Below are 12,871 nucleotides of genomic sequence, written 5' to 3'. Positions count from 1 at the left end.
CTGTGCAATGCCTCTGTCTTCTCAGTTCAGTGTGTTTCTTTGCATTGTGTAGAGCTCAGCAGAGACTTCTTCGTGAGGGGCTGGAATGTATTTGTATAATATTTTATGTATTATTTTAGGCTCCTGGTTACTCAAACATGGGTGAATGATTAACCTCTCATTTCCCATCACTGGAGGAATCGTGAAATTCCTTTAACACACAACTCTAGCTGGATGTAAACCAACTTCTCTCTCTCTCTGCTGAGAAAATCATCCTTAACCGCTTTCGCCGAGCTTGGCTGCAAAGTTGGAGAGGGCTTCCCAGGCCAGGAGCATTCAGTGGCAGCACTGAGATGTAAGCCACATTGATTTGCACAGTGCAAAGGTGGGTGCTGCTCTGAAGTCCCCAGGTGTTGCAGAATCATCATAGAATCACAGAATGGTTTGGGGTGGAAGGGAGCTTTAAGACCATCCAGTTCCAGCCCCCTGCTATAGCAGGGACACCTCCCTCTAGAGCAGGCTGCTCACAGCCCCATCCAGCCTGGTCTTGAACACCTCCAGGGAGGGGGCATTCAGAACCTCACTGGGCAGAAGGTGATGGGAGAGGCTCTCATCTTGGAGCTGAGAACAACCTGCACTGAATCCCAAATACTGTGAGGCCACAGCTTTATCGTTAGTGTTCTGCGTTACGGCATTGCTGTGCGTAGTCAATCAGAGAGGTGGAAGGAAGCAATCACTAAAGCAGTCTACCAGCAACTCAGGCTTGAATATTCAAGTTTTTCCAGGGCACCTGAACTGCGTCACACGTTTCATGTTCCAATTTGGTGGTGGTTGTTCTTCCTCTGTCAAAGCGTGCTGCAGCACCGCTGCCAGGTCAGCTCCAAGGACAAGGCATAGAAGGCAAGTGAGATACAGAACAGCTTTGTTTTGGTGAAATCTGCTGCCTTATCTGTGCGTGATGCAAAGACAGGGCAGTTTGGAGAAGGTTTGGAGCTTGGTGGTGGCATGTTTATTTTGTTCTCTATGAAGGGGACACATTACTTTGATTAGAACGCTAACGTAACTCGTCTGGCAGCATCAGATCTTACTGCTGGCCTGATGCTGTGCTAACAAGAGGAAAGGGCTTGCGTGTGTGGTTTGCATGGAGCTTGGAGGACAACGTGTCCCATGGGAGGTACCCAGGTAGGGCTGGAGCTGCATATAAGCACAGCAGCATACGTGATGTTGGGGTTTTCATTTCTGTTTTAACGGTGTTCAGAAACTCCAGCTGCAGTAATGGCATGATGTTGTATAAGTTCTTTATATATTTATAAGTTCTGTTTATATTTATGTGTGTGGACATGTCTGTGTGGTGTGTGTTTGTGTATACGCAGAATATCTACGATGTGTAGTGGAGTATTTATATCTATGCGTATTTTCTATCCTTCTTCACCTTCTTTTGGGAAGGGATCCTTGTCCCGATATCTGTGCCCTGCTGTACTCTGACATGATGCTACTTTTCTCATGTTTATTCAGTTTCTAGGTGGGAGAGACACTGTGAAGCTCTGTGCAGGGCGAGGAGAGCTGAGGAGGGAGCCTTGCATGTGAACCAGGATGGACTGGCTGTGACGGCGTGCCTTAGCTGGAGGGGGAGTTACGATGAAGAGTTCCTGCAGAGCTGGCCTCCACAGGGAACCACTGAATTCTGCATCTTCTACCTTCCATCAAGTCAAACGGTACGAGCAGAGCAGCTGGCCTGCCTTTAGCTAAACATGTAGCACCCATTTGGCCTTCTCCTTGCTTTCTTATCGTCTTGTGTGTCACTTAGTTGGTCTCAATCCTTACTTTCTGATAGCCTTTAACTAAAATGTGATGGCTTGAGGGCAGAAATGTTCTTTGACACTGTTGTTTGATAATGACAACTACAGGTGGTACTGTACTTGGAGAAACCTTTGATTATTATAATTCTTTTTAGTAACAGCTGTAAATTAATTTGGGAATGTGGCTTTGAAGTATTGTGGAGAGTAGCTCGTCACAGTAGGCTTTAAAATATGCAGTCAGCTTACAGCCAGTGGAAATGCTGGCAGTCATTGTTGTGGTTTGTCTTACTATGGAGTAAGTAACTGGATTGGCTTAATCTGAGGTTTTGTATTGCTCCTTCTCCTGTGTCTCTTGCTAAGAAGAAATGCACCACTGATTTCAAACACTTGTGCTTATGTGACAATGAAGTGAACGCCTCTCACTGTGCCTTGTTATAGGAACGCCGTACAGAACAACTTGTGCTTATGCAAATGGAAGAACATGCCAGTTTGAACAACAGAAAAATACGTATCTCCTTTGAAACCAAGACTCTTAGACTTCCTCAATCTGAAGGAAGAGAGGCAGCTTTCTCATTTCCAAAATTCATGTGGGTTTAAAGTAAACTTTAACCTTTGTTCCTTGTGGTTGTGTAGGCAACACATACTTGCTATGTTAGTCTCATAGTAATTTAGGGCTGGAAAGGACTCCCTTGGTTGCCCAGCTCCTTGCTTTCCCAAGGAGTGTCTCGTAATCCTTTGGGTGAACTTGTTTTTAGGCTGGACTTCTGTCTTTTCTTCTCCCATAGATTAAACCATTACTGAAGCTGACAGCTCTGACTGTGCAGTTAGGAACGTTTCGATCCCCGGAACGAATGTTCATGCCAGCTTAATTTGAGCTGGTGGTGTTACCTATTTTGTATAAGGACCTCCTCTCGTTTTCAGTATTACCTTTTTTGCTGTGTTCTGTAAACTGCAGCTGTATCCCCTCACCTATGTTTTGCTGTGCCCAGTGGCCCCGTGCTTTCTAGTAGCTTACTGAACAGTGCCTGTTCTTAGTCTAGGTAAATCTCCTCTGAGCCGTGACAATAACTGTGTGCTGACTTCCAAGGGAGACCTTATAGGAGTGCTTTTCAGTGTCACAGATCTGCCTTCATTTGCCTCTGTGTCATGGATGTGTCTTTGCAGCACCTTTTTCAGTGAAAACTGTGCTTCTTGGTGTTCAGCCTTCTGCTGTATCACCATCTGTACTTCAGAATTTTGCCCTGTTTCTGTTAACCAAGTGCTTTGCACCTCATCCCTGTTGGCTTTGCCTTTCATTTCTGTAGCTTTGTTGTTGAGGCCGTTTGTAAGAAAAACCAGTGGTTCTCCAGGCTGATTCTTGAGGAGTGTGTTTGGTTTTGAGGCTGGTGTTTTATTGTTCATCACCTGGGGCTCTCTGCTGTTAAGACAGTTTCTTTGTGCCTTTCAACAGTTTTTTGTCAAATCTGTCTTACCCAGTAGATCTTCGTGTGCCTCCTGAGACCATATGAATAAACCACATCAGAGTGTTTTTCAAGAAAGCTCTTCTTCTGAAAACCTTCAGATTGGTCTGACATCTTGTATTATTTCTTTTCCCTGTTCCCCATGTCTTTGTAATCCCCTTTTCTTTCAAAGCACTGTTTTACACCAAAGTAAGACCAGCAGGCCTGGAGATGCCACAGTCTTTCTCCAATGCAGCACTGCATTCCAGGCAGTATTGATCTGAAGACTTGAAACCTATGGCTACTTCTTGTATCCTTCCTGAAGAAGAAACGTGTTCAGTTGGAGTTTTTCTTAGTTGGGATGTGTTCATTATAATGAGAACACCTTTTGACTCCTGGAAGAATGCCTCTTGGGTCACTCTGTCTGCAGAGAAATCTTCTATACCACAGTGTGGCCAGCTTCATGAACTGGATCCTTTAAGGCTTGACTTTCAAAGAACAAACTGGTGACTTTCCTTCTGTTTCTGCTTATCCTTCCTTTTGAGCTCCTGTGTTTCTTAATGATAGTTCAGTCTAAGGTTAATTCCTACAGCCTTTCACGTGTGCATTCTGTATGTACTAAAGTCTGAATAGTGTCACTGCTGGTTTAACTACCTGATGAAACTTCTTACCCCATTGTATTAAAAACGACCTTGGTCCAGTTGTAATTAATAAAAAAGGGGATGAACATTGTGGAAAGATAATGCTTCCAAAAGGAAGCATCAGAGTTTCTGTAAAGTTAGGGAATGTCTGTCTGGGATGCTTGCTCTGCCATCATCGTTGTGCTGAATGCCTTTGGAGATGCTTTTGGAGATGACTCTGAATTCCAGCTCTTTCAGTTGTTGTCTTCTCTCTTTCTGTCATCCCTGTGTCATCTGTGGTGTGATTGGAAAGTAGGGAACAGAGATCTGAGCTTCCTGAGGCTCCAATGAATAATTGATTGTATGTCATCTGGTAAGTGCCTTCATACAATGGCTGTTCCCAGAGCAATGCATCCTATTTTTCTTGTGTTGACCCACAACATTGCAGGTGGAAATTGATGGTATGGCAGTAGAGATTGAACCTTTCAACCAATATTCTGTTAAATTTTGTTGGCAGATGGGCAGTGGAGGGGCAGCCTGATGAAATGGCATCTGACACAGAAGTGAGTGTGAAGCCAAGGTGTGTCATTGAATTCCTCCATGCAGAAATAATGGCACCCACTGACATTCATCAGTGAATGTTTATGGAGCCATAAAGGAGCACAGTGCTCATCCAGCTCCAACCCCCTGCTGTGTGCAGGTCACCAACCAGCAGCCCAGGCTGCCCAGAGCCACATCCAGCCTGGCCTTGAATGCCTGCAGGGATGGGGCATCCACAACCAAACTATTTGGAGACCAAACAGTGGATGTGGCAGCAGTGACAGTGGGTCACCTCTGCTGGTTCTGGATCTTGTGCATCGTTGGCAAACCTGCAGAGCTTATGGTGGTGACTGCATTGAAAAACAGTGTTTTGTAGCTGAGAATTTGTTCTATCACATAGTGTTAGTGTGCTCTTTGTATCTCTTGGAGTTTCCATGGAAATAAATAGGAGGCAGTACATTCAGAGCGACCTACATCCAAAACACTGGCAAGTCTTGTGAAAAGACCTGTTTAGCTGCGTGGTCTGTGATACTCCTTGCTTGTTCTCTGTTCCTACCCCTGCAGGCATTCAAGGCCAGGCTGGATGTGGCTCTGGGCAGCCTGGGCTGCTGGTTGGTGACCTGCACCCAGCAGGGGGTTGGAGCTGGATGATCACTGTGCTCCTGTGCAACCCAGGCCATGCTGTGTTGCAGTTAGGCAGGCACAAAGGGATTGGGAGCAATTGCTTCAGTCTGAAGGTAGTGCTGCAAGGGAGTGTTTTTTTCAAGAAACCAGATGCCTCCACAGCTGCTACAGTCCCACCAGCCCCTGCTCTGGAGCACCGTGCTTCCCAACCCACCTCTCTCCAGGCTTGGATGCTTGCCATGCACCAGAACAAGCTTCAGTGAGTAGCAGAGTGTCGTCCACCCTGGCTCTTAGCTGGGACTTTCCCACCGCAGCAGGATCTGCAGAATGCCTTTGAAGCAGCTCTCTGTCTGCTCTGCCTGCCCCAGCAGTGCAAAGGGGATGGAAGTGGTACTGGAGATTGCAGCCACTGAGCACTTCCAGAAATAACAAGTGGTTGACCGTGGTTGAACTGACGTGCAGTGCTCAGTCCTTGGTAATTGTCAGTGTTCTTTGCAGAGGAGCAAAGTTTCCCATAAGAGAGATGGGATGCCAGGGAAGAGATGTGCCCTGCCAGAGGTTGCTCTTGGTGTGGCTTTTCATTGCTGCTGCCTTTTTTTTTCTGGCTGGTGCCTTGTGTTTGTGTGTCCTGAGGGGTTTTTCAGAGTTGCACACGGAGTCAGCAGCGCTAGGAAATCTTGCCTACTGGAGTGCTTACAGAACTTCTAGGGGAACTGTTGGGGTTTTGATTGAAATATTCTTCTTAATAAAACCTTCTGGTGCTTTGCCCAGAAAACATACGGTGTGAACGTGCTGTTTGAGAGCATAGTTGGTTTTGTTGTTTTTGCTGGCCAGAGGAAATCTTTGTGCTTCACAGGGCATTTTGGGAGTCCTGATCGAGGCGCAGGATGGGATCTGTAGGCTCTCTGTAGACCCCAGGAAGGACTTTGGGTTGGTGCTGGGTCTGGTCTTGTTGAACAAAGAATCATAGAATGGTTTGAAAGGGACCTTCAAAATCATCTAGAACTTCTTTATGGTGAGAGTGGTGCAGTGCTGGAACAGGCTGCCCAGAGAGCTGGTGGAGTCTCCTTTTGTGCAGGTAGCCAAGGGCTGGGCACTGAGCTGTGCGACCTGTGGTGGGGTGCTGATGTAGTGGGGGGGTTGGACTTGGTCTTTGGAGGTCCCTCCCAACCCCTGCAATTCTGTGAGTTGTGAAAGTAGAGCCTCTTGTATTGATTATTTTTTTTCCTCCAGTTTCTATTGAAGGAAATACTTTGGTTTTTAGGCCGTTGTGATGTAGATGATGTATAAATGCAGAAAGATTCTGGTTGGCTTGGTGCAGTAGCTAATGGATCTTCCCTTCCACACAGAGAGGGGAGGTGTGTGCATGTATGAAGGCTTGCATTTATGCACCAGTCCAGCATAGGAGCCAACTGTAGTGACAACGAGCTGTACTGAAACTTGTAAAAACAGCAGTGTCATTCCAGAACTGTAAGTATCCTGTTTTTATGTGCCTGAGACATGGCTGATTAGAAATTAAAACAAAAAACAACCTGGTCCTCTCACTTTGTTGGCTTAAGGATGGAATAACAGTGTGAAGGCAGCACTGCCAGTTGTTTCAGCACTGATGGCTCTTGGCAGAATTCTCTCTTATCAGCATTTCAAAACCACACATGTGGGATTGAGGATCTTTTATGTTTATTCCATGAAGTTCTGAAGAATCACTGTCTCTAAAGATAGAATGAGAAAGCTTGATGGCTTACAGACTAGGGGAAAAGAAACAGAATTATTCTCAAGTATGACAGGGAATTGTCAGTGACTTCACCTTGTAACAGTTATGTTTGGTGTTTATTAAAAAACTTAAAAACTTAACCTGCAGCTGCCACAGTTCTCTGCATGCCAGCACTGCAGTGGTGCAGAAATAGGGTGGGCACTGGGGGGAGAGGAGAGGATTGGGCTCAGGTTTGCGTTCAGAGCATTTTCTGCTGGAAATCCTTGCTCTGATTCCTGGAGCTAGGAATGAAACGTGCTGCTGATGCATGGGGAAGATGTTCTTCGTCTTTAAGAAGGATGAATTTTGAATGTTCATGGCAAAGTGTGTCAGTGGTGGGGGTGAGGATTTGCTTCTCTCTTAGTGATGCTTTCAGGTAAGATCTGCCACTAAAAGCTCTTCCTCTTGGCCTGAAAACTTGAAGGGAAGTGGCAGTGCCATTCAGATGGAGCTGTCTGTAGCTGTCTGAAACTATTAAAGGAAGGTTTTCTTTAAATCTGGATCCATTAAAACAGTGCAATGAACTGAATGCTGAATTCAAATGAGGCAATTATTCTGGCAGTAAAACTTCTGACTAAGGCATAATTTTGTTATGCAAATTGTAACTTTTCAACCTTAAATGGTATTGTTGGCCTAGCTGGAGACCAACTGAAACACAGGAGGAAATATAACCTTAAATGAGAAATCCATAGTAGGTGAGGCATAACTTTATCCTTTGTCTTTCTCCGTAGACCTGAAATAGCTGTGAGCAGCTGAACCAACTTTGCTGGCTAAACGTGTCCTCCGAGCCCGCTGGGTAACCAGTTCAGTCCTGTTCTCATTCATGTAATACCTGAGCTCACCTTCATTTACAGTTTTCCCTTAATGAAGGGTGTTGAAGTGATTTGTCCTGCTGGATTCCTGAAAATGGTTCGAAGAAAGCCTTTTTAGCACATAATTCAGCTCATCTTTCAAGCACCCTGGCGTGAAAACTCAGCAAGGAAATCTGATCTTTCGTTCCCAGCTCCTGGGATTTCAAGGTGGAAAGCTGTGTGTTGCATTGCCTTCACCTTTTCTTCCCCCAGGGTACTGCTGTGAGCAGCTACCACAGCTTTTCTCCTGGAAGCACCTCCAAAACGCCCTTCTGAGTGGGGAAGGGAAGATTGCTGCCTTTCACCTGCACCTTGATTCTGGCCTGGACACTGACCCAGGTGTGTTGGTGGCCTGACTGAGCAGCTATGGATTGTGGAAAAGTAGGCTCGAGCAAACTTGCAGCAGCCTTGATTTCCTATCCTCTCTTCCTCCTCTATTTAATCACCCCAAAGTTCTATTTTTATGAGGTTATTTTAGTTGTTAGCATCCAACTGAGAAGGGAAACAAAATAGCTCAGTTGCATTCTGCAGAGGAAAGTGAACTGGGAGGTGACCCAATTCCAGCAAGAGCTGGAATTAGCACAGAAGGCATGGGGAGAGAATTAACCCAGCAACTGGGTGTGTGTGTGTGCAGAAGTGGGAGCTCTCTTATCTCCACAGTCTGTTGCTGAAGGGAAGGTGACATTAGCACTGGTTGCAAGGGTGACGTCATGTTCTGCCTGTAAAACTGAAAAGGAAGAGATGCTCGTTGCTGAGCACGTTGTGCTCTTTTGCTGGGTTCCTAGTGATAGGGAATGACCTCGAGTTGCACTGGGGGAGGCTCAGGTTGGATATTAGGGGCTGTTTCCTCTCAGGAGGAGCAGTGCTGCAGTGGCACAGCTGCCCATGGAGTGCTGGGGTCACCGTCCCTGGGGGCGCTCAGAGCCATGGAGCTGCAGCATGAGGGACGTGGGCATGGTGGGCTGAGGTTGTGTTGGGGATCTTGGGGGACTTTTCCAACTTGTGATTCTGCTGCTCAGCAGTTATGGAGGGACTGCATTGGCTGACGCATGGGGCTGTGTGGGAACTTTGAGTTCAAAGTTGTTTTTAGGACTAGAAATGCAGTACCAGAAAGTATTTTGGTGGTGGCTGCAAGGGGAAATTGTTTGGCGTCTGCACCAGCTGGTGATGGCATTGAGTGTGCTGGTTTTAAACTAACAGTCATGGATGATCTTCATTTCAAGAAGTTCTGCATTTAATGTAACAGTTCAGAGATTGCCATGGAAACGCAATCTGTAGTTAGTTCAGCAATGTGCTTATCTGTTCACCCTGGAGGAAGAGCCTGAAGTCACCTGATGATTGAATCCCATGTGGCAGTGCCCTGGGCTTCTGTGTTTTTGAGCTTTGTGTTTGAGATTATGATGGAGGTGCAACAGAAAGGATGAATCGAGTGGGGCCAGGGGCGTAGGGCCATTGCCTGAGTGGTGCTGCTGTTAGGGCAGCAGTGTCCAAGTAATGTCTCCTTCACAGCTCTTAGATCTTAACCATAAAAATGCTTGCTTGGATGTGGTTTTGTCCAGCCAGAGTTGGTGCTTCTGTCACTTTTTGGTTTGGCATCTGATGTGCAGCACAAGGGGGAGCGTGCCAAATCTGCCAGTGTCGATATACTCAAGGATAATAGGCATCGTTGGGTAGATTTAGACTAGATATTAGGAATAAATTCTTTATTGTGAGGGTGCTGATGCACTGGAACTGGTGATGCACTGATTGCTCAGTGTGGCTATGGATGCTGCTCCTTGGAGGCATTCAGGGCCAGGCTGGATGGGGCTGTGAGCAGCCTGCTCTAGAGGAAGGTGTCCCTGCTATAGCAGGGGGTTGGAACTGGATGGTCTTAAAGCTCCCTTCCAACCCAAACCATTCTATGGTTCTGTGATCATTTCAGGTGGTGTTATGAGATTGGCAATCTGCTGGGATGTCTGATCAGCGTACTTACACTTGCTAATTTCCCTTCTTAGCTTTAATTGTCTTCTGAAAAGAGTCCTTGTAGCTGGTAGGTAAGGTCAAGGTAAGCGCTGTGACCCCTGAGTGCCTTACAGCAGGGTTGGGGCTGAACGGATGGAAGGATTGCTTGGACTCTAGAATGAGCCACTGCGTTTGCACCGTGGTCATAACTTAAGCATAGGATTTCACCTCGGGACTCCCTGGACACAAATTACTCTATTGGGAAGATCTCTGCTGTCCTTAAGATTTTAATCATTGCAAGATGCGAGTTGTTCTCCGAGGGCTGACTGTAGCTGCCTGGCTGCTGCTTTTCCTTTTTCATGTGGTTCCTTTTGAGGTGTGGGCTGCTTGATGAAGGGTAGGAGGCACGCTGGTGCCTACCCTGAGCCACCTTCTCTTGTTCCAGGCAGGCATATTTTGCAACTATAATTTCTTCCCTTTCTGTTTTTCTAGGGTTTCTGGTATGCACTTAAAGCCATATCTCAAGTTACAGAGGAAAGAGCGATCAGAAATAAGCCAGGACTCCCTCAGAGGCCCACCTATGACCCATCAGAGGTCACCCCGAGAAGACAAATACGCCACCAACTGCACCAAGCTGAGCGTTTTCCCCAAACCCCCCCTTGTGAGTCCATCTCGAAAGCTTCTGGGAATTATTTATCCAAATACTATGTGCAATATGAACGGGAAAGGTCCGGCAGATGGTCTGAGCGCCAGGGAGAAGAAAAACGTCCTGTCGGCAACGATCCATCAGGGAGAAGAAGGGGAAGGGCCTCTGGATGTGTGGGCCGTGGTGAAGCCCGGCAACACGAAGGAGAAGATCGCTTTCTTCGCGGCCCAGCAGTGCAGCAGCAACAACCGGCTGGGCTCCATGAAGCTCAAAAGCACGTGGGATATCGATGGGAGAACGGTGAAACGCCGGAAAAAAACGGTAGATCTGAAAAAAGCCAAGCTCCAGTTGGAAAGGATGAGAGAGGCGAACGCCAGGTGCTCCCAGCCGGAGCCTTTCGCGTGCGGCATCGAGCACTGCTCGGTGCATTGTGTGAATGACAGTGGTGAGGGGGTGTTCCCGGGCAGGTCCCTCTCCGTCATAGAGATGGTTGCGTTTCTGGAGCAGCGAGCAAGTGCTTTACTGGTAGACTGTGCTAAAACTTGCACGTCCGCCTCCACGGCGAGGCTGAGCGCTGTGTCTAAAGGTGCTCTTCCCAGCTCTGAGCCTTTCTCCGCCGCCGGGCCGTGCGAGGTACATGAGAGGGGAAGCTGTGGCAGCAGCGAGCAGCAGCAGAGCGAGCCGGTGCGCGTCCTGGACATGGTGGCCAAGCTGGAGTCGGAGTGCCTGCGGCGGCAGAGCGAGCGGGACGGCGGCAGCCTGTCGCGCAACAACAGCTTCCGCAGGAACGTGGGGCGGGTGCTCCTGGCCAGCAGCACGCAGCCCGCTGCTGAGCCTGGCAGGGCCTCTGTAGGCAGTGTGGGTGAAGAGCCAGGGGCGGCGGGGGCTGGCTGCGGAGCGAGGTGTGGGGATGCTGGGCTGTGGGATGGCGCTGCCTCTGCTCCGCAGCCGTTCCCTCCTGGGTTGGAGGGGAGCGCGGGTTCGGGACTTGCTCACGCTGTGTTGGCCATTGCGGCTGGAAGGAGCGATGCTGAAAGGCGGGTTGAGCCTCCCAGGGCTCTGCCAGCCCTGTGTCCGGCTGTGGCTGGGGTGCCGGCGGATTCCTTGCCGAGCAAGAGCACGAGTGTTGATTGTACGTTGAAAGAAGCTGTGATCCTCTCGAAGCAGAGCCTGCATCCTGCTAGGAAGGAGCCCTTGTGCATCAGTATATCGGTCTCCAAGAGTGATAGGAAAGAGAAGCTCCCTCCCTCCAGTTTGAGTGAAGACCCCCTCCCAGGGAGGTTGTTTTTTCTGCAGGCTGAACAGAATGCCGCTCCTGCCCCACAGCCGCTGCAGGAATGTACCCAAGGGAAGCCAGGACAAGGAGTGCAGAACGAGGATGAGGAGGCTGTGGAATCTGACAAATCGTGTGTCGGGACCAGTGTCTCTCCTGAGCCATCAGCCCTTTCTGTTCCCCCTCCAGAAGGTGCTTTGCAAGTACTCGATGCTTCCTGCTTGAAACGGCAGGTCTCGCATGACTTTTTGGAGACCAGGTTTAAAATCCAGCAGCTTCTGGAACCTCAGCAGTATATGGCTTTCCTGCCTCACCACATCATAGTGAAGATCTTCGGCTTGCTCCCTACGAGGAGCCTGGTGGCCCTAAAATGCACTTGCTACTACTTCAAGTTCATCATCGAGTACTACAACATCAGGCCAGCAGACTCACGTTGGGTCCGCGACCCCCGCTACCGAGAAGACCCCTGCAAGCAGTGCAAGAAGAAGTACGTGAAGGGGGACGTGTCGCTGTGCCGCTGGCACCCCAAACCTTACTGCCAAGCTTTACCCTACGGGCCTGGCTACTGGATGTGCTGTCACAGGTCCCAGAAGGGCATCCCGGGCTGTAAGTTGGGTCTCCATGACAATCATTGGGTTCCTGCCTGCCACAGCTTTAACCGTGCTCTCCATAAGAAGACCAGAGGAGCGGGAGCCGAAGGAGAAGAGGAATATTAGTGCACATACACTTTCCTGTGAGATGGTTTGGGGTAGGAGGAGATTCTCATGCCTTGTGCTGTTTACAGTGTATATAATTGTCGTGTTTTTCACAGGGCTATGAAACTGCACATACTTCAACACAAGAGCCTTTACCTTTTAGAATAAAGAAAGCTTTTAGTCCATCTATGTAAATAACACTATAAAAACTAATTGTACATACAGAGTCTACAGCTGGCTGAACAACGTAATCACTACAATGCAGCTATGATAGTGTTGCGGCTATAGGTGTGTGTGTTTTTAAGTGTCTTGTTTCAAAATCTGTATATCCTGTATAATATATGAATGTTTCTGAGAAGAAACTCTAAATAGGTAAAGGCCAACCTGGTTAAAGAATCTTCAAACAACTTAACTGGACAACCTTAAAACTAGACTAGAACAGAAACATGACAGTAGTGGTGGCAGTGGAGGAAAAAAAAGAGAGGAATATTATTGTATAGTCAGAATATAAAAGAAGTTCTTGCCTACCTTATCCATGTTGTCTGGTTGGTTTTTTTGGTTTTTTTTTTTTTTTTTTTTTTTTTTTACTTAAATAAAACATGCATTCTAGATCTGCCTTAGCTGCCTTGGTCTTGTGAAAATGCTGTGAAACAGGAGGTGAGCACTTGGTGTTGTGCTGGAGCCCAGACTTGCAGCCTAATCCTATGAAACCAG

The 12,871-nt window shown here is 47.7% G+C and overlaps 1 protein-coding gene across 19 annotated transcripts in view; it reads left to right on the top strand.

Moving 5' to 3' along the window:
* The window catches only part of FBXO34 (F-box protein 34), a 42,067-nt gene extending 29,290 nt beyond the window's left edge, over positions 1-12,777 (top strand). For 10 of the 19 annotated variants that reach the window (XM_052696588.1, XM_052696584.1, XM_052696580.1 and 7 more), the window contains 2 exons: positions 1,495-1,694; positions 10,036-12,777. In XM_052696588.1, the coding sequence (XP_052552548.1) occupies positions 1,618-1,694; positions 10,036-12,178 (2,220 nt within the window). In that variant the 5' untranslated portion in view covers positions 1,495-1,617 and the 3' untranslated portion in view covers positions 12,179-12,777. The other 9 variants (XM_052696591.1, XM_052696594.1, XM_052696593.1 and 6 more) reach the window with 9 other exon arrangements.
* The last annotated feature ends 94 nt before the right edge of the window (positions 12,778-12,871 follow it).

This window comes from Tympanuchus pallidicinctus, unplaced genomic scaffold (genome assembly GCF_026119805.1).
Source record: "Tympanuchus pallidicinctus isolate F22 unplaced genomic scaffold, pur_lepc_1.0 scaffold3, whole genome shotgun sequence".
NCBI lineage: Eukaryota > Metazoa > Chordata > Aves > Galliformes > Phasianidae > Tympanuchus > Tympanuchus pallidicinctus.
The sequence above is the reverse complement of the archived record's forward strand: the minus strand, read 5'-3'. Positions and strand labels throughout refer to the sequence as shown.